The sequence below is a fragment of the Hemibagrus wyckioides genome, linkage group LG18 (genome assembly GCF_019097595.1).
Source record: "Hemibagrus wyckioides isolate EC202008001 linkage group LG18, SWU_Hwy_1.0, whole genome shotgun sequence".
Taxonomy (NCBI): Eukaryota; Metazoa; Chordata; class Actinopteri; order Siluriformes; family Bagridae; genus Hemibagrus; species Hemibagrus wyckioides.
In genome coordinates this window covers 9992735-10014835 of record NC_080727.1, presented here as the reverse complement: position 1 = coordinate 10014835, position 22101 = coordinate 9992735, and the positions used below count along the sequence as shown (strand labels likewise).

Genomic DNA, 22101 nt, shown 5'->3' with positions numbered 1-22101 from the left:
CACCACTGCCCCAAACATTACTGCAGTTTAAAGAATCTACTACAGCAAATATGCAAATATAAAATCTAAATAAAAGCTACAATAATCACATTCATAGCTCTGTGCTTAGATGAATGGGTGTTTAGATCTGTGCTTAGATCTTTTTTGAAACTCTTCATGGTGTCCATGTAAGTTTATGTTTAGCATTGGGAGGTTAGTCATAAGCAAAGCAAAGCAGAAGTAGAGCATCAGGATGAATCTGATTGGTCTAGAGGATAAGGAGAGCCATAGCAGGAGACAAGTGTCAGGCTCTGTTGTAATATTGTGATCAGAGTACAAACTGTTACCACAGTCTACATGCCTGGCTTGGTATGCACTTTAATAACTAACTTGTTTCAGACTTTTGATGCTATTTACCAAAGAACAGTAATCTGTTATCTTTTGGACCTTGGCATAAGACCATGTCTGATTCCATAGATTTGCAGCTTTATTACTATATTTCATCAGAAGGTACATTACCTGGGCTGTTTCTTTTTTTGACTGGCAATAACCTATTTGTGGATTAGCCCAAGAAACTATAGGTTATCACTTATCTAGAACACTGTGGGGTAAACCAGAATAACTAGATCACAAAAAAAAAAAAAAATCCAACGAAGTGTAAAGTTCTGCATATAACACACTCCCAGACCAATAATCAGAACACACTGGAAACCTGTCATCATATATCGGGCATGATTATACAAGATTATCTGAACTGGGGCAGCTAAAAAAACAAATTGTGACAATAAATAACTATTCGTTTTATTTCACATTAAGAAGATTGGAGTTTTTGCTATTCTTTGCACTTATCCTGAGCTATCTCTCATTGTCCTTGAATATGTACTAACTTTACCTATCACAGCTCAATCACCAAGGATCAAATTAGCAAAACTGCAGAAGCATGCCTAAATCATCACAACCCCAGGTACAAAATCTATTTATGTGAATGGAAGATTTTTCAGCTTTTCTACCCTTACTAGTAGAAGTGCCAGTTCTTCACAAGAAAACAGTTTAATTCCAGCTTCAAGGACTGACTGGCACCTCTTACACATAGGCAGTTGAACAAACAAACAGTTATTAGTAATGCCATGCATTTCAAGTGCATTTAGACTCTTGAATAATAATTTATAATTATGTGATCAACCATAACATTATGTCCACTCGCCTAATATTGTGTTGTTCCCCCTTTTACTGCCAAAACAGCCCTGACCTTTTGAGGCATGGACTCCACTAGATCCATGAGGTGTGCTGTAGTATCTGGCACCAAGATGTTAACAGCAGATCTTTTACAGGACTTAAAGGATACTTTTGATAGATACTGACCACTGCAGACCAGGAACACCCCACAAGAGCTGCAGTTCTGCTTCTAACACATCAACTTTGAGGACAAAATGTTCACTTGCTGCCTAATATATCCCACCCACTAACAGGTGCCATGATGAGGAGATAGTGTTATTCACTTCACCTCTCAGTGCTCAAAATGTTATGCCTGATCGGTGTATCTAATGCTTTTGTATGCATGTACTATATTTGTTCATCTGTATGTATATATATTTTGTATTTAGTTCTTTTCTGAATTTCATGATCAGATTTCTGACATTGGTGTAGGAAACCCGAACTACTCGCTCTCCTGTCGTGCCAAACAGACTTCCCCATAATGACATTGACATAAAAAAAAAAAGATATTAATTATTCAAATAGTTATTATGCCTAGTGACGATAAAAGACACCCAGCAGAGGTGAAGCAACCCTGCACACGTCACCACAGCTGCACACATCAATTTCCAACGATAATCGTAAAACAGTGTGTCATCATCCAGATAAAGACTCGATGATTCTGGAACCTTCTGCCTATTTCAAACACGACCTGGTCTAATCTTCTTCAAGATCATCGTCAGACTAGTGACATCATATAAACACATAATGATGCTTAACGGAAAGAAAAGATCCCGCTTCATTTTCTGAGGCACACATAAAGCTATGACGTGGAACGTAAACAACGAGAACCCGGAAATGCCTAGAAAACCTTTCGCCGCGTGCTCTCCGGTCTGAGAAGCCCACATTTCCTTGTGGACCTCGCGGTTATATGTATATATACACACACAGCCTGACTTTTGACTTCATCGTGCACGTCTCTTTGCCATTTTCCGTTCCGCCCGATTTTTGACGTAGTCGTGGTTGCTCAAGTGTTTTATCGATGTGAAGTTCAATGTAGGCGTCGCTCAGGTTCATCTCTTGCCTATTACACGCAGTACGAGCTCAGTGGTGTGTGTGTGTGTGAGAGTGAGTGAGTGAGAGTGAGAGTGTATATGTGTGTGAGGAAGCGGTATGGAGGTTTTGTGGCTCCTGCCGCTGCTCGTTGTGCCGGTCCTGTTTTGGACCAGCACCACGTTCGTTTTCTATTTCAAGAAATGTTTCTACGTGGCTTACATGATGCTGTTGGCTATGATCGCCATTCCCATTTGTATCGTGAAAAGCGGCGGCCGGGACGTGGAGAACATGCGGTGAGTAATGAACGGAGCTTGGCACGGCATTGCACCGAGCCGTTAGCCAACTGTGCTAAATGTTAAGCGTCAGAAACCAAGCAGGATTTCGGTGGCATGGAGATGCTTTCAGTAGATACCCGCAGTGTGGAGTTATTTCTTTGCTAAACCAGCTAATTTACACGTCCGTTATACAGGAAGGACTAAATATGTGCATTAACCAGGCATAACGTGGGCAATTTGTTGTAGCTAATATGCCAGTTTCAGATAGGAAGGGACTGTTGTATTGTCTAGGAGCTCGGTTTTGTTCAGCCAGATGTTCCATGGCTGCTTGATCCAATCCTAAGCAGTTTGCTAGCTCTGCTAGGCTAGGCTCTCAGTCATGGCCTCCGGGCTGACATTCCCAGCGTGCTGTACTGCCTTTATTTTATTCACTGAGATAATCACTACAACATGGCAAAAACAAAGCAACTAGTTAGGCCTAAGGGTAAATTCTTAACATAATAATAATAATAATAATAATAATAATAATAATAATGCTTCGAAACAGTGTTGGTATCATGTTTGCTAAGACTCTTTTTTTTTGACATTTAAGCTAAAAATATCAATATGAGGTGAACTGAAACACATCTGCAGGTCTTTTCTTGACAAGAAATGAGTGCACATCCTTTATGCAGTGACAGATAGATAGATGTTTTGGTTTAGAATCAACTGGTGTTTAGTGAATTTAAAGAGTTGATGTATAATAACAGGGTCAAATCAGACCCGAGCTGCTGTGCCACATGGGTCAATAGTGGACCGGACAGCCACGTTGACTCAAACAGTTCAGCTGATCCTTATCCTAGAACTAGATTTCTGTGGGTCTTTTGCAATTGTGCCTCCGAGTTTGTTGTAAGAACTTTGTTGTTGGGTAACTGTGGACCCTGAGCTAATCAATTAGACTCATGATTTTGTTTGTTGGTTATGTATGTAACTGAGATTTATTGGCAACTTTTTTTTCCTTAAGGAAAGTAGTTAAAGCATGATCAGAAAGTCAGGAGACGACCTCATTTACTAATTCATTTATTTATCATGATCCCTGACATATCATATCTCAAATCAAGGCACCTGATGATGGAATATTTTCATTGAGAATACACCGATCAGGCATAACATTATGACCACCCGCCTAATATTGTGTTGGTCCCTCTTTTGCTGACCCGTCATGCACTGTGTATTCTGGCAACTTTCTATCAGAACCAGCATTAACTTCTTCAGCAATTTGAGTAACAGTAGCTCGCCTGTTGGATCGGATCACACGGGCCTGCCTTTGCCCCCCATGTGCAGCAGTGAGCCTTGGCCGTCCCATGACCCTGTCTCCGGTTCACCGCTGTTCCTTCCTTGGACCACTTTTGATAGATACTGACCACTGCAGACCAGGAACACCCCACAAGAGCTGCAGTTTTGGAGATGCTCTGATCCAGTCGTCTAGCCATCACAATTTGGCCCTTGTCAAACTCGCTCAAATCCTTATGCTTGTCCATTTTTCCTGCTTCTAACACATCAACTTTGAGGACACAATGTTCACTTGCTGTCTAATATATCCCACCCACTAACAGGTGTCATGATGAGATCATCAGTGTTATTCACTTCACCTCTCAATGCTCATAATGTTATGCCTGATCGGTGTATAAGATCATAGAATATAGTTTCAGAAAAGAAAATAAGAGATTATTATTTATAGCAGGGCATTATACACTGATAGTGAGTTGAGCGCACATAGTCTTTCAACTAGTTTATCAGCAGTTGTGATGTAAGGCATTTCAAGTACAATATGGTCACTAAGGTGTGCTCAAAAAGTTGCGATATTTGTTACTAGGCTGTTTCAGTTTCCAACTTCTGAGGCTTATTTGTTGCTTCATCAATACTGAAAGAACATGTGAAGGCCTCTGTCCAGTTCTCACATTCTCAGCTGTGTACTCTTCCTCAAACACACAAGGTTTCAAAACCTCAACTCTAAACACTAAAGGCGAGCCTGTGCCCACTTCACCCTTAATGTTCTGTTCTTGGCTGACAGAATTTGTTGTTGTAATTCCACCTGCCTAAGGTTTGACGTGTTGTGTATTCTGAGATGCTTTTCAGGTCATTGCAATTGAGTATTTATCTGAGTTACTGTAGCTTTTCTGTCAATTCAAACCAGTATGGCCAAATATATAAATAAAAAAATGGAGTTCATGTGCTTGCATAAGGATCTTTGACAAGGGTTAAATAGTGATTGCCAGATTACTTGGTGAAGCAGGTCTTGTGAGGTGTTTCTGGTATACAGTGGTTAGTACCTACCAAAAGTGGGCCAAGGAAGGACAGACAGTGAACTGGTGGCAGGGTCATGGGCCAAGGTGTGGGGAGCGAAGGCTAGCTAGGCTAGACCAAGCCAACAGAAGAGCTACTATAGCACAAATTGGTGAAAAAGGCATTGTCTACTGTTGAAAATTCCTACAGTGGCATGTGAGCATTACTACACCATAGAGTAATGGAGGAAGAAGGCTAGGCTTGATGAATCTGTGTGTGTGTGTATGTGTACAAAGGTTAAAAGTTAAAAGTTTCCCTTTTTCTTCCTTCCTTCTCTTATATACAGCTTAAGACAGAAAAACCCAAATGAAATTGAGGGAAAGAGTGTATTATCTCTCTCTCTCTTTTTTTTTTTTTTTGGAAAAATACAACAGTATTTCTTGCAAAGAATGAGGTGTGAAATTCTGACCTAGTTACACCAGAGAATTGCTATTCAGAGATGTGTATGAAGGGACGAAGGGTTTTTCTAGCCACCTAAAAGTAATTTGTACATGATAGCTTTTAGTGGTACTTTCTTTTAAAGGTCACTTGTTAGCCAGAGTCAACCACAGTTGCTGAGATCTTGGCGAAAACAATGGTTTTACATAAAGTTCTACATATTTTGCTGGTTATTTGTGCAAGTAAGAACCTTTATTTTACCTTGCGCTTTGATAATAAACGTATATTTAAACAGCCTGTCATTATTTTCACTGTCAGAATGATGGGTCAGGCTGACCTTTGTTGATGTACTCTGCAGAGAAGTGTGTGTGTGTGTCTGTGAGATAAGGAGAGACAAGTCAAGGTCAGTAGGGGTTTTTTTTTTTATTTCCCCGTTACTTTTAAAGTGCACAAATGAATGGGAATTACAAATACATATAACGGGGGAAAAAAACCCTTTATATGGCCATTAGTAGTTCTTCCTCAAACTGAAAGTGCACAATAGTATAGGAAGTCTTTGTATACGGTAGCATTACAATTCCCCTTCATGAGGGCCAAACCTGTACCAGCATGACAATGCCCCTTGCACAAAGCGAGCTCTATTAAGACACACTGTGCCAAAGTTGGAGTATAAGAACTGCACCGAGCCCTGACCTTCGGGATGAACTGGAATGCTGACTGCACCCCAAGCCTCCTCACCCAGGTGTCGGGTGTCCACATGCTTTTGGCCATATAGTGTATGATGTCTAATAGCCGTCCATAACTGGCTACTTAAAGTTATGATTCCATTAACTTAACAAATCTAGCTAACAGATATGAACAATATATTAAACAGTAATATGATTTACAGTAATAATAATAATAATAGTAGTAAGAGTAATGATCCATAAACATGCAGTTAAACAGAATGACTGTATTTCTCACTCTGTTTGTCCAGAGCAGAGGCTGCAGCTGCTTCTGTGTTTGGACAATTGAAAGGTCAGCACCCACAGAGGGACAGAAATCCCCCCCTCTTACATAAAATGGGCCAGCAAGACCGATTCAGCCAAACAGTATTCTCAGCTTGTAGAGATGTACAAGCTTTGATTTTGACTTAAAAATACTTAAAAGTAGTAATACAATACAGCAATAATGTTGTGTATGAATGTGCCTACAGTTGAAACTATACAGTTTGGGCAGATGTACCCTTTAAAGCATTGTTAGTTATGTATTGAATTGGTGCTTTAATTATGTATTGAATGGTGCACCAGCATCACTAATGTGCTTTAGGGTTATTTGGTTATTATTATTGCCTCACTGTAGTCACATGGTGAAGCTCTTTACTCCACTGGTTCTCATCCCATTTTGTGTCCAGCTGCAACTCTCCAGAGAGTTTGCAATCCTCTGAATCATACTGCTGTAACCTCTGTTCCTCCAGGCAGAGGACGATGGACTGCATGTAATCTCTACTCTCTCTCTCTACAGTGTTGCATTGTTACCTCTGCTGCCACTCCTTTGCTGTTCATAATTTAGCATGCATGATATCAATGCACAGAAGAAGCAGTGCTGGCCAGAACAGCACACTTTTCTTGTTTTTCCTGGCAGCTTTCTGCTGATTCTTAATTGTTATATTGGACAGATTACAGGTAGTTGCACTTTTAAGTCACATAGATCTCTCTAGTGCTTGAATTGTTCACTAATGTATTTGAAGTTCCCAATCGGCATGATTGTAAAGTGTGTTTTGTTGCTTCTCCCTAGTCAGTAAATTAGTGTAATAAGCTAATGCAAAACCGACTGCTTAGGAGATTTTTTATTTCTTAAACCCTTGTTGCATTTCTGGTTGAAATCAAGCAGAACTTTTTTCTTTAGAGAGAACCGTATGTGGGCTTGATTAAGCATAATAAAGCAGGTTGTTCATCATAATATACAGCTTGATCACTAATACATTGTTTAATATAAGGCCATTTCGAATCAAGAGTCTTGTCAAATAATACAATACTATAAGCCACATAGGGTTGTAATGTTCACAATGATGCCTTCAGACATGCGTGTATTTAATTTAAACATGTTCACTAGCAGGCAGGAAACTAAATTCATTTAGTCTTTTTAGTTGGTGAAAAAAAAGAAAATACTTCAACGTTTTAAATCATCAAGAACTGTGCTATCAGATATTAAAAGTGATCACAATTGGAACAGTTATGTAACCTGAATTATTTGAGCTGGCAAATAAACCCCGCCTTCTGCAAACCAACTACCACAAGCTACGCACTAAGTCAAACGCTGTTATTAGTTTTAAATAGTGGTCTTGGTCAAGGGAAATAATATATAGCTGTGTGAACATGCATTTCATGCCCACTCTGACAGGCGGAACTGCATCCTAACCCATCTGTCTTGCTCACTTATTGCTGCACATCAGCACTTTCCAGAGGCCTTGTGCTCTATATAGCACCACATAGGATTGATGCCAGGTTTGCAGACAGATTAAAGAATTATACTGGAGGGAAAATCAGTTTTTTGCTGCAGGTTCCTGCTGTGCAGGAGTGCAAAAGATGGAAGGAAGGCCTGTGTGGAAAGCTTGCTGCAGGTGTGCCTTGCTATAGTGTTCCTGCAATGGGACGCATCATTTTAGTTGTATTTTTATGGGTGACCCATGAATAAAATAACTTTACCCTTATCTTAACATAACTTAACCCTTATAATAACAGAAACCCTTATTTAGAGTTGTTGTACTTTCGGCTGCTCCCAGTTTGGGGTTGCCACAGTGGAACATTTTACACAATCGAAACGCATGTTTCGATTTGGCACAGGTTTTATGCTGGATGCCCTTCCTAACACAACCCCCCCATTTAATCTGGGCACTGAGGGTTAACTCTTCCATGGCTGGGTTAGCTCCCTGCCCGGGAATCGAACCTGGGCTGTAACAGTGAGAGCATGGGATCCTGCCACTAGACCACCAGGAGGCTAAACCCTTATCTAGAGTGACTTTTACTTTTCTTTTCTTTTTTTCTTCATTTTATACAACTGAGCGATTGAGGGTTAAGGACATTGCTCAGCAGTGGCAGCTTGGTGAACCTGGGATTTGAACTCACAACCTTCCAATCAGTAGCCTAACACCTTAACCACTGAGCTGCTGCTGTATTTTTGACGTCTGAGACTAAATTATTTTAATTCATTTTTATTAACATTAACAAACAAACTTAAAATACACTCACCACTTTAATAGGAACAACTGTACATTCTGTGTGCAGACTGCTGTGTGTAATAAATAAAATAAAAATCCCAAGCTCTTGACATTGTAATCTGAATGAATTTGCACATTGTACGCTGCCACATCATTGGCTGATTGGATAACGGCATAAATGAGCAGATCTACAGGTGTTTCTGTTAGATGTACAAGTGTCTGCGATGTATATTATCCTGGAAGGGTTCTGTACTCCTCAACCAGACAGCAGTTGCCTAACATACTGCTATGTAAATAACACACAAGGTGTGCATGTTGGCTTATCTGCATACTGTCTCTGTTGCAATGCAGATATACACACGCCTCTAGATCAGCTGAAGATCTGCATTGCTCATTTCACCAGAACAGCTTTATACATTTTGGCATGATGGGCTTCAGAAAAAAGGTCAGCTCCCAAGTTCCAAATCCAAGCAACCAGAGACCACAGCAGCAAGCGAGAGTAAACATTTAAACCCTGAAGCAGCCTGTGACCATATGTTTTAGTGGGTCAGGATAACATTATTTGACAGCATAGCAAGTCAAACAAACCCCATAATAGTTAGTTGAGTGATGACCGCATGCGGCCATCCATCGTATCAGACTAGTAGCTAATTTTGAGCAGTTTAAGACGTACCTTTATTCAGCTGTATTTACTACAGCAGGTGTGATAATTAGGACCATTTCCAGCCCATTGTCTCACAAACAACACAAAAGGCCTGAAAGTAGCTGAAAAATTTCAGGCATTGGAAAAGAGAAGCACATTTTTCCCAGTCAGAAAAGCACACTGTGGTGCCCAGTGACTCTCCCCTTTCCCCACTTCCAATCTTATGCCACATATTTTATGCCATATGAAAGAAACAGTTCCGTTCATCTTATACACAGTGTATGGACTCAGCTTTGTTTGCAGAAATTTATTAGAGTTTATTCTGATTATTTGCAGGATGTTCGTAGCTACAGAGTATTTTAAAAATATTGCTGAGGAACAATTGTTGTTCCTCTGTTACTCATAAGGTACAAGTCTGTGGAACTGACCATGGCAGTGTGTTTCTTGGCCCAAGGTGGGCAGAATCTAGAAAGGAAAGCAAATCAATGGAACATCGGTTAATATCTGTCTATGGATGAGCTGCAACTGTGCTGCAGGAATATCTGAAAAGACATATTTCAGTAACTAAAATTCTCCCCAGCTGGCTTCTGGGAATTGTTAGTGACAAAACGTTTGCTCTTTACTGTGACAATTTTTTCACATACTTCTGCTATGTATCACTAGTTAAGGTACAGCAAAATAAATACCATGAGGGATGATCAGCAGCATTCTCTTAAATTGCAGGGTTTTTTTTTATGTACTTAATGACTACTAAAATTTGTTCATTTTTGGAAATATTGTTTGGCGCCCTACTCCATAAGTGCACAAAATAGTAACATTTTTAAAACAGTGGCTTTTAAACCCCACTTATCGCACTGTATGCTCAACAGTGATCCATTTGGGTTTCAAATAAATACGTCCATGGTTTTAGCCTCTTATGACAGGATTATCCTAATCGCATGTGGCTTATCACACTGGATAGTAACATGTAATCCGCTTTAATTCGCACTGTCATAAGGCAAGATAAAGGAGTCGTACATGAAAATCCCAGTCAGAAGGAAGCAAGCTATAAAAAGAAGAACGCTTTAAACATGATAAATATTTTTCTTGCTGTAGAATATATCCACAATGCACACTGAGGTTTAAGGTGCCGGTGTATTTAGGCAATGAAGCATCCAGAAAGCAGGAACCCAAATTTTATTGTAATTATGTTTATATGGATTTTTTGTGTGTAGGTTGCTTATGTGTATCAGATATTATTATCAGTTCTATGCCACCTTGTGTGCTGTTTTAGCCATATGTAACTGTGGTTGCACTTTGTCCTCAACACACACCATTCCAGCCCTGATTTATTTGAAGATATGGATGTATGTGTGTGCAAAGGTCATGGGATATGCATGTATAGTATGACATTCATTTGTCATAGCTTTTATTATTATTATTATTCACCCGCTTTTCCCAGACAATTCACCAGGCTCAAAGTCAAAGTCGCACAAAGGCTGCTTTACAGTGCAGTCGCCTGATGGGTTTTTGTAAGAACAAAACCCTTACTGTTGTTTAAATAATGCCTCTCATAGTCATGAATACAAAGATAGAATGAGAAAAAATGACAAAAATATATTTGGCTCTCTGAAATATTGCAGGGCGCACGTTAACCAATTTTTGGAAAAACATCTTTGGCAATATTAGAAAAAAGCCCAGCAAAATCTTTCCAATCTTAAACTGTCCTGATGCAGTAAGCTTGTGCTGTCAGGTTCCTGTGCTTGTCTGATAGATTCAGAGTTTTGCCTCAAGCTTTGAGGTGTTCTGACATGCTTTTATACTCATGATAGTTGTAAAGAGTGATTTGATACTGTAGACTTTGAGCCAGTCTAGCTGAACTGCTGCTCACTGGATGTTGCATAAGTATTCTCACATACACCCATGTTGTTTATTTATTTATTTATTTATTTATTTATTTATTTAAATTAAAACTTGGAATTGAAATGGACTTAACATATCTTTTAGATGAAAAGAGCTTTTTACTTACTAGCACTTACTGCATATCTTTAATTAGATAGACATGCTCATACTCGCAGGGTCTTGATTTATGCGTAATGTGATGCTCTCATCATCAATCTCCAGTCTCTCGATGTTGATCTCATTCGGACCATTTGCTTCATTCGGTGCATCACTGTTCCATGTTCACTGAGGGTCCAACATGCTTTTGGCAAGCTTTTTCTTTTTTCTCGTCACATCCACAAAGTGCAGATTTCACAGACCTATGGATGTCCTGTGAACATTTTAGTTTGGCATTTTGTTTTCTTCTCTGATTAATGCACTCCTAAATACGGTATAGTGCTTTACAGGATGTTCAAATATTTATCCTGGTCCTTTCCCAGAACTTTGCACTATACATGTTTTGATAGCTCCTAACTCTTCATGATGCTGTTTGTTTAGGTTCTCTAACTGAAGTCTGAGGAGGGTGAATACTTGGAGGCCACAAGCTGGCCTCTCTTCCTGTTGATGTTATGATCTGGGGCATCTGATAACAGAATCTTTAATAAACATCTTTGTAGCTTTATTATATCCATTATTATACGTAGTCTTTAACTGTAAGTTGATTCGTTCAATTAAATGTGATTGCATTTTGCATTAAACTTTCATTCATCTTCACTAACCAATCCTGCAGCTGCATTACTGCGACCTGTAGCGCCTGAGAACAAGGCAGAATAACTCGGGTATTTTAGCAGACAATAATTCTCAGTATTTAAACAATATAATTCATTATAAAATAAAATGTGTTGATAGTATTTTTAAAAAAAAACATTTATAAAATTTTAAAGAGAGAAAAATGCACGTTGTTTTGCATTGCATCTATTATATGGAATTAAAAAGGAGTCATTTTTCAGAATTATGTTCAGAATAATCTCAGAATCAAGCTGTAATGCTAATGTTTTGAATTGTGACCGGAATGACTCCTAACACCCCTACTACAATGCAAAGCCTTATACCGGACTGAAATGGAGCCTTTTACTCCCATCTGAGTAGTTGACATGTTCAGATATTCAGTGTTAGGAAACAGTATATAGGGTTTGAATCCTGTAAAATAGTGGTCTATTTGCAGCACCACAAACCCCTCATTTAGGCCAGATTGAAACAATTGGAACAATTGCATTGGAACAAAACATTTTAAACAAACCACTTTTGTTTTTCCTTGTGCCATAGGATTATTCGCTTCTTGGTGCGGCATGTAAAGTATTTCCTGGGTCTACGCTATGAGGTCAGTGGCTGGGAGCACTTGCAGACCGAGGGACCGTATGTAATCATCTCCAACCACCAGTCATCTCTGGATGTGCTGGGTGCGTACACACACACACGCACACAAACAATAACATATTCTCTCTTTAGACATAGAGAGTGCAGAATGGATTAAACTTGCATAGTATAGACCCTTTTTGTGCTGACACCCAAGCCTGGTACATAGTGGTCTTCTGCCCTTGGTGCTAGCTGGGTCACTACACAAAACTCGTCAGTTAGATCTTTGTATTTTAAGTCCTGTACATGCCCATTCAGCACATAGTTATAGGAATCTAATGATTTATATGCCTTCAGTTTTTACTGTAGATGTCAGGCCACTCAACCGGATGTAATCCTGTCACATCATCCATCAATCAAAGTGTACGGGTCGGTTCCGTCCAGTAAAGTTAATTTTTTCAAATATCTTTCACGGTCCTGGACAGTGAGTGACCTAATATAGTCAGATAAATTCGGATTTTGACCAGTCATTGTTTAAAACAAAAAACAAACTAACAAAACTTGATTACAAGTGATTGATTACAATTTGTAAAGTAGTCAGGGAAATCGTTCTCCACCTAAGCTCCGCCCACAAAAAAGTCACAATGTTTACTAACAGAAAAAGGGTCTATAATCGATATATAAAAGTGTACTTCATGTAAATTATGATTTGAAACACTCAGAAACATGAGGAGGATTTACATTTACGGCATTTGGCAGACGCCCTTATTCAGAGCGACCTACATTTATCTCATTTTTACAAGTGAGCACTTGAGGGATAAGAGCCTTGCTCAAGGACCCAGCAGTGGCAGCTTGGTGGACCTGGGATTCAACCTCGCAGCCTTCCAATGAATAGTCCAATGCCTGAACCACTCAGCTGCCACTTTTCTTATGATGTGAACACTTTTTCGAAATGACAGAATATTCCTAAATACAAATTTCCTGTGTCAGCATACAACTATTTGCAAATAAATCTGTTCATATTCAGCTTGATAAATGATCCCCGTTGTTGTTAATTCTTTTAATTGCTTAATATGGGTAATGAACACAATACACATGGATTATGTTAATAAATGTTGAGCTAAATTGAATCTGTGACTCAGAGAGGATTTATAGAGAAACTGAGAGGACAATATTGTCAGGACTTCTTTTGGATACATTAACCTTTTAGAGAAGCCTCAGAGAAGACATCATAGCAATTAATTCTGTTATTGTCAAGTTTATTCAGCTTGTATGTCTATTGTCTGATTCCGAAATCAGAATACAATGTTTAACAATCCTCAGGATGAAAATGGAAAAATCTCACACTATCAATAAAGCACAGAACCACTCAATGGGATATACATACACTCGCTAGTCACTTTAATAGGAATACCTGTACCCTATTATTCAGGTGTACAGATGTTAGTGTGTTTTTGTTAATGCTGATAGTAACAATAATTCCTTTCAACTTGTCTATTCCACCCTGCCTAATCCCTAATGAACATTTTTCATTATTTAGAGACTAGCAGGATGGATTGAGTAACTAAATGAAACCTAAATCATCTTTATGTTGAAAGTGATATTGTCCCCTGAAATCTAGTCACAAGTGGCCTTAAGAATTTAAGACCTGTAGAAATAACTGAACAGCTTCCTATCTCAACTGTCTAGCTCACCCAAGATTTCACCCAAATGTAAGATTTAACAGGGGCAAGGTCTTGATAATTCCTGGTTCTTTTGATCCATGTAGGTATGATGGAGGTTTTGCCTGATCGCTGCGCCACTATTGCCAAGAAGGAGCTGCTGTGGGCAGGAACAGTGGGCTTGGTGTGCTGGCTAGGGGGCATCGTGTTCATCAACCGCAAGAAAACTAGTGATGCTAAGAGCGTCATGGCTGACACTGCCAAGATCATGCTGCACGACAAGGTGTGCTTCACTAACCTTCAGATAAGCCATGGGCTGATATTCAATTCAAAGTAGGGACTGCTTTTAAATGAAAACGTTATGGTTCAACATGTAGAGTTTAATTTCTTCCTGCTTGGTTTTTTGGTGGGATACTTTGTCTGGAGTCGTGTCTTAAATATTTTAATTGTTTAAACTTTTAAGTCACCTAGAGTATGATTGCCTTGTTGGAAATGTTGCTGAATTAGATGAATAAATTAGATATTAATTTAGAAGACATGTATTAAACCATAACTATAATACACAGTGTTCATTTTTCCAGTTTTACAATTGTTAATGTCTATTTTATTCTTTTCTATTCACATATAATTCCTTCTGGCAAAGCAAGTATAAAATTATTTATTATTAGATTCCGAAAGAATAATCATCACTATAATAATAATTCAATAATGATATTATATCTGTCAATCTTTGCAGATCCGCCTGTGGGTGTTTCCTGAAGGAACACGGAATCAGAAAGGTGACATCCTGCCATTTAAGAAGGGTGCATTTCATCTGGCAGTTCAGGCCCAGGTAAGTGGCTCACGTTTAACACCCAGCACAGATCAGCTGATTCTACATGAAAGGTTAATTACAATTACAGGAGATCTCTGCAGCATATCAATGTCAGGTGATGTAGTTTGAAAGTTCACATTTTATCTCGGCTGTTACGTTCAACCTAGATCACTACTTTTATTTAATTCGCACTGGAACATTGAACCTTGCGTCACACAAAGTGCAGTTGAGTTTGCCAGCAGATGAGTTTGTCCTTTTAGACTTTATTATATGATTTCACATGTAAACCATTGAGTGTGGTTGAAGAAGGTCAAATGTTGGGAATATCAAGCTTTAATTTCAGTTTCTTAGTCGCAATGGTTTACTGATGGTCACATTATTGTACATAATTTCACATCTGTTCCACCAATTTGTTCAATAACCATTTCAAGAGGCCCTGTATTTTCCTGAAATAATTACTACTGTAGTGTTAGCAACATCATTGGTGGACATGGCAAATGATGTTTTTCAGGAATATAACTTTAGGCTTAATATGTGAAAGTTTGTCGGGACGACAGTTATACCGGATGCAGATTACCTGCGGCACTTGCACTGTCTGTAGTGTGTTACAGCCATGCCTATATGTAGTGAACTGAACCCTTGTATGTAAGCTAGTCCTAAAATATGATCATCTATAATCTGTTAATCCAATGAGATTCTCACCCTTTACAATCTGTCAGATCTCTTAAATTTTTTACCACCACCTGGAGTACTACTGCAATAGGATAAAGTCTGAAATACAGCCCATGTGTTATACACTTCAGATTTTTATCATTAAAATTCTAGTTAGGATTCTTGTTCCAGTTGCACACATGATGCAGCATAAATAGAACTCCAAGAAAGAAAATGCACTTTAGACGGTAAAAATCCCATGTGACCCCGTCAGAACCTTACTCTTCAGTGCAGATCGACTGCAGGGGATGTGCAGTACATGGATGAGGATGCTGAGTGTAGTGAACACCAGGGGGTGCCACTGTTTCTCTGAAGTACATTAACTTGACCTCACATACACCTGGCACAGAACCCTCTTCAGAAGTAGCCTGTGTTTCCCAGACAGTTTCCAAAGGATCTCTGGGCTGCAGTTCAGTTTTTTTTTTTTTTAACCAGAGCCAGCTGGGAGATCTGACCTTGGGCTATTTTTAGCCTGGGAAGATAACATGGTCTGCGTATTTTTATTTCAGCTATTAACCTTCTCACTCTTTCATTCTCTCTCTCTCTCTCTCTCTCTCTCTCTCTCTCTCTCTCTCTCTCTCGTGCTCTCTCTCTCTCACTCACTCATAGGCACCCATCATTCCCATTGTGTTCTCCTCCTATAGCAACTTCTACCTTCGGAAGGAGAAAGAGTTCAAATCAGGTGAAAGACTTTATGCATTAACTTTATTTATTCATCATTGACAATATACAAATCATCATTTCACTGCTTTTTTGTTTTGTATTTGTATTGTAATTTTATTTGTCAGATTAATTTAACATGCATTCTTAAACAGCATAGATTATAGAGGCTACTGTTTGGGTCAGTGTCAGGTGCTGGATGTCCAAATTAAGTATTGTTTTCATGGGTAAAAGTGTCAATAGAGTTTCTTGAATTTAATTCTTATATTATAAAGTATAATATTAAGTTGTTTATCTGCCTAATAATGTACATAAGATGCACTGAAGTGAGATGTTTAGTGAGACTTCATTACAAATCTGGTTGATTTTTACGTCAGGTCCAGTTATACATTTTGCCACCACACCACATCTGTCTACTCACTGTTGGGTATTTTTATGAGATTTCTTGGAGTTGTATGGATCAGTTAAACTATATCAAGCTAAACAAGTCACCAAGGGAGGAACAGTTATATTTCTGTTTTAATTTAATTGTGTATCAGATCTCACTATGACATTAAACAGTAGACATCGGTCACAGTGCACAACATGATGCCCATCTGCTAGCCACTTGGACAGTTTAGTAAACACAGTGTGGCAGAGTGACTATATGGCATGTAGATGAGTTAGGTGCACACGCGTCAAAGCAGGTTTTGACTTGGTTAAAAAAGTGTATACGATGAGCTTCTGTATACAGTTAATTTTCTTAAAACACTTATCATCCTAGTCATTATTGTGGCCTGTAAATCAGTGGGTGGATGAAACGCCTTTGCTAATGGACTCTTTGCGTTCTACTGCATGTAATTGTGGTGTGAAAAATGTTGGTTTGTTATGTTGTAATGATGGCTTTCTTAAATTTCTTATAGGAACGATCACTCTGAAGATCCTCCCCAAAATTGCGACAAAAGGCTTGACATCTGATGATGTGTCGTCACTCTGTGACCGGTCGTATGCCGTGATGTGCACTGCCTTTCTGGACATCTCCGGCCAGTCACCTCAGTCCAATGGGCCGTCCAATCACTGAGCATTTCGGTGACTTCATCTACTGTATCTCTCTCATTGCCTCTCATAGCCGCGATGCTCTCTGACGGCTCGAGACTTTGCAGTCATGGTGATTGACGGTAGCTGTGGCAACTAGACACTTCCAGTATCTTCTTCAGTGTCCATATAAAGCCACATTTTACACACACACACACACACACACTTGCCTATATATACACACACACATACACTAAGTACACTCTGGTCTCTCATTGGGACTGTTGGAAGTGCATGGGTGTGGAGTTGAGGGCAACGACCCTTGACTTTGCCCATTGGAGACAGTCTGTTTGGAGCATTTTTATTCAGTAGGTTTGTTTCAGAAGGGAAGTTTGTTGTGGATGTGCATTAATCATGCATGCCTTTGGACGCTTTTTCCTCTTCTTTGCTTCTTTTTTTTTTTAAATCCTGGACAATTTGTCGTTTCATTTTACATTTTTCAGCCCCTTCCCTGATAATCATTTACTTGCAGCTGATCTTTTAGGTCTTCCCATGTTCTTTTAAACCATTTTTCATTTAGTTTTGGTTCATGTTTAATTGTTCAATTGATGTCTTTTGCCATCAAGTCCTGCCTTAGGACCCAGCCAATGAAAAAGTGTACTTTAAGTCTGACTACCACCAGTGGCAAACTTTCACCATTTCAAATCCTACCCCATAAAGCAGAAGTAGGTGGTTTCGGAGGAATTTTTCACTTGATTGTACTCAGTGTTGCTAATGTATTTCCCCTTAATTAAGCCTTATCATTGGAGTTTGCACGTAAAAAAAATAAGCCTTTTTGTTGCTTAGCTTTATTTATTTTGTATTCTTGCCTTTTTGCCATTTTACCTTTTGTCCTTTGTTTTGGAAAACGTACCTCTTTAGCTGTAAAGGTAATTTCATGAAATGCAGTGTTGGATTGTTCTAGGCATATTTGGCTACTGAAAAAAATAAGTAAATGAAATATAGCCTATTCAAATGTAGTATTTAATAAGTTATTTTAGTTGTGAATTAGAAATAGCTATTTGTGGTGCTGTTTGCTTCACCGTGATGCGTTTAATCTGTGTCATAAACTTATTCAGTGCTGCCAGATTAAACAGGTGGCAGATCAAACACCACAATCTGGCTATTTATTATTATTAATATTATAAATTATTATTATTATTATTATTATTATTCGCCTTGAGTTAAAGTTTGTTGCATTTCAGGGTAACATTTCAGGATGGGTTTCTACCTAATGGTGCATTCAATCTGGCAAATTAAACAAGTAAGGCAAACGGTTGCATAATTCGGTTAGCACCACACACATGCGCTATCTTCATGTATGCATATGCTATGTGTGTGTGGATAATTATAAAATCTTTGGTATTCGTGTTTTTTAACACTTCCAAATCAACATGTGGCCTGCTATGAAAATAATATTTAGATTTTTAAAATAACCTTTTGGTTAATAATTATTTATTCATGTGTAATTAAAAAAAAAAAAAAAATCTTGTCATATTGGTATAATCAGGTAATATACCAAAACAAATGCTATAAAGTGTTCTTGTGCCATGTGTGTAAAGTTTCTTAGCTACCACTTACAGCACTGTGAGTCAATTAGTGATCAGTGATGGAAGAGAGTATTGAAGAGGGGTGGGGTGGGTGACGACGTTTTGATCTGTGTTCTGCATTTTTACCCAATTCCGGCTCGGTTCATTTTGTGTAAGGTTGCATTTTTAAAAATACCTTACTACTTAAGGTTACCTATTCCATATTGGCCAGGGTATACTAAAAATGATAAAATGATTTTTTTTTTTCTTTCTTTTTTCTTAAAGGTATAGCCTCTATTTTTGAGAAATTTAGCTGAACAACATTCTTAAAAACCACAAAATATATATTTGAAGTTGTTCCTTGTTTATATCTGCTTGTTGTCATATTTGATTGACACACTTTAATTGTGCTTAATGTTGTTGAAACTAGGCATTTCCATACCTGTTTTTCCATTTCATTTGGGTTGAAATAAATATTTATTTCATTCGGAATGCCAAGCAGTTGTTAAGATTTGTTCTTTCCTAGATCCCTTGTGATGCCGTCATGAGCCACAATATTTTAAACATGTACTGCTAAAATTAAAAAGCTGTAATTAAATGCTTTAACATGCACTGTATGGCCAAAAGTATGTGGATACCAGAGCAATATTTAAGCAAATGATGATTTAAGGTGGCAGGTGAACTGATATAAATTACATGTAGAACCCATTACATTAAAAAGTACAGAATGCCATTTGAATATTTTCATTTGAATGCCAGTAAATAACTTGCCATGTTGCTTGACTCATGAATAGTAGTTTGTCAGGAAAACAAAGTAAATTGGCAGCTAACCTCTGACCAGTAGTCGCCCTTTCTTGCCTTGACTGGTTTCTAGCGTAGTAAGCATGCTTGGTGGAAAAATGTTGACTGAAACTGTATTCTTTGAAAAATGTGACTGTTTCTAGGCAAATGAGACCTAAAACTTTTGATCGGACTGTGGTGAAAAAATATTTAGCTGTCCACTCCTTATTAAAAACTCGGCACTCACTGTCCACTTTTCCTCATTGGTCCATTCATTGTTAAAGTAGGGCTCAATGCAATAGCAAACATGATGAATGAATATCTGTGGAGAGATGATCACTAGAGGCTTGGCGTTGGTAGTGTTTGGAGTGTGCCATCTAGTGGAAACAACTGAAATACAGGGTATTGCAGGAAAAAGGTGAAATGAATGTGGCCTTTAGGACAATTTTGTAAATACTCAGCCGCCCAGGTTAAACAGCCCAAAGGGCCATATGTGGCCCACGGGTCGTAGTTTGCCCAGCATGTATTTATTCTGTAGCGTTACGATTTTCCTTCACTGGAACTAAGAGGTTCCAGCATGATGATGCTCCTATGTGCAATGCCAGCTCTATGAAGACATGGTTTGGAGTGATGTAAATCATCCCCTTGATGCAAACCATTCCACTGAACACCTTTGGGATGAATTGGAGCATAAATTGCACACCAGATCTGCTTGCAAATCTCCACAGCCTCATTCCAAAATTTAGTATAAAGCTTTATTCAAACGTGAGGAGGTTACTGTTATAATAAATTCTCCCTGAAAACTTTACTAGGAATGAACTCACTTTGCAATGAAAACAGCCTCAGTTCCTCAAGGGACGGGTTCCATAAGAAGCTGAAAACATTTCTTTGAGATCAAGTCCTGCAGATTTTTCAGCTGCACTTCATGCTGTCCCATTCCACTATAATTCTATGGTGTTCTATGGGCTTCAGTTCTAGTGATTGGGAAGGCTGCTGAAAACACAGCAAAACTCATTGTCATGTTTGTAAAACCAATTTGAGATGACTTTTGCTTTCTGACACGGAGCATTATCATGCTGGAAGGAGCCGTTAATAGATGGTAAATTCTGGCCTTGAAGGGATACACATGATCACCATCAATACTCAAGTAGTCTGTGGCATTGAAGTGATTATTTATTGGTATTCACAGGCCTAATATATGTCAAGAAAGCATTCCCCACACCATTACACCACTTCCACCAGCCAGGTCTTGTTAACCATCTGTATGCTTCAACAGAATCCATCAGAGAATCATCAGACCAGGCTACATTTTCCAGTTTTGGTGAGTTTGTGCCCACTGTAGCCTCAGCTTTCTATTCTTGGTTCCAGAAGTGTAACCTGATGTGCTCTTCTACTGCTGTAGCTCATTTGCCCCCTGGCTTTTTATGTTGCGCATCCTGAGATGTGGTTCTGCCCATCACAAAAGTACAGAGCTGTTATGAGATACTGTAGTCTTTCTGTCAGTTCAAAACAGTCCAGACATTCTCTGTTGACCTCTCTCATCATCATGGCATTTTCTCTCCACAGAGCTGATTTTTATTTTTATTTTAAAGAAAAGAACTACTGAACTACTCAGAATTACTCTGCCTGAAAATCCCAGATCAGCACTTCAAACCAGCCTGGCACCAATAATCTTGCCGTGGTCAACAGTTAGAGGGTTAAAGCCCCTGGCCTGTATCTGCAGGATTTTATGCATTTTATTGCTGCCACACTTTTGGTTGATTAGATGATTGCATGAATGTATAGGTGTACTGGTGTTCCTAATAAAGTTATTGGTGAGTGTACTTTTGGCCATATACTGTATAATTCCAAACTGCATCAAACATCATGTCTGACATCCAAATTTTGTTTGGAATTTTTGTCCTGGTCTACAAGGCTAACGTACTTAACAATAAGAGAGGATTGTCCACTGTCAATAATTGTCCACTGCTCAAAAATAACTGCCAGTACTTTTGTTTTGTGTTAGAAATGATGCTGCATTATTTACTGTCAGAAACTACATAGGCTGCAAAGTCTGTGACAGTGATTTGAACAAATTGATGTGTTTGTAAACAACTTTTGGTTAAGTATATTTAAGAGAAAAGGAAAATGCCATTCCCATAATCATTAAATGTGTTACATATTCGTTATACCTTTAAGTAAAACAATTAAACTGAATGTCACCCACCACTCTGAAAGGCATGTAAGGTATCCTTATTTAAACCTGTCAATTACAGGGAAATATAGAAATGCATGCTTTATTTAAAACGGTATATTCTCAGCCATCCATATAATATGTACACTAGTGATTGTATTTATAGTTCAGAATATAATGAGTTTTAAAGAGTATGATACTATTATGAGTGTAAAAGTTCATACTGATACAAATCTAGAATATTTGGGTTTTCAATATCAATAATAATGAATATTATTCAAATTGCTTTAAAGCACTTAATGTTGAGCTGCTTGAATTGTTTGAGAAATTTTCTGGGTTATATTTTGTTTATTTTGTTTTTCACGTCGCCAAAGCTATTCCTGGTAAATTACTGGTGGTTAGTTCTAAAATGCTGTTTATGGCATTAAAGCAAACAAGTCTATCCAACACCTTTG

The 22101-nt window shown here is 38.4% G+C and overlaps 1 protein-coding gene across 1 annotated transcript; it reads left to right on the top strand.

Moving 5' to 3' along the window:
- The first annotated feature begins 2015 nt into the window (after positions 1 to 2015).
- agpat2 (1-acylglycerol-3-phosphate O-acyltransferase 2 (lysophosphatidic acid acyltransferase, beta)) lies at positions 2016 to 19088 on the top strand. Its single transcript, XM_058415112.1, has 6 exons — positions 2016 to 2522; positions 12236 to 12369; positions 14034 to 14209; positions 14663 to 14758; positions 16061 to 16133; positions 17014 to 19088. Exons 1-6 carry the CDS (start codon positions 2347 to 2349, stop codon positions 17169 to 17171), a joined length of 813 nt encoding a protein of 270 aa, XP_058271095.1. The 5' UTR covers positions 2016 to 2346; the 3' UTR covers positions 17172 to 19088.
- The last annotated feature ends 3013 nt before the right edge of the window (positions 19089 to 22101 follow it).

Excerpts from the sequence above, each read along its gene's own strand:
- agpat2 (XM_058415112.1), top strand. The coding sequence starts at position 2,347 with ATGGAGGTTTTGTGGCTCCTGCCGCTGCTCGTTGTGCCGGTCCTGTTT. Across the intron at positions 14,210-14,662 it reads AGATCATGCTGCACGACAAG|ATCCGCCTGTGGGTGTTTCC; the intron begins GTGTGCTTCACT and ends CAATCTTTGCAG. Across the intron at positions 14,759-16,060 it reads ATCTGGCAGTTCAGGCCCAG|GCACCCATCATTCCCATTGT; the intron begins GTAAGTGGCTCA and ends ACTCACTCATAG.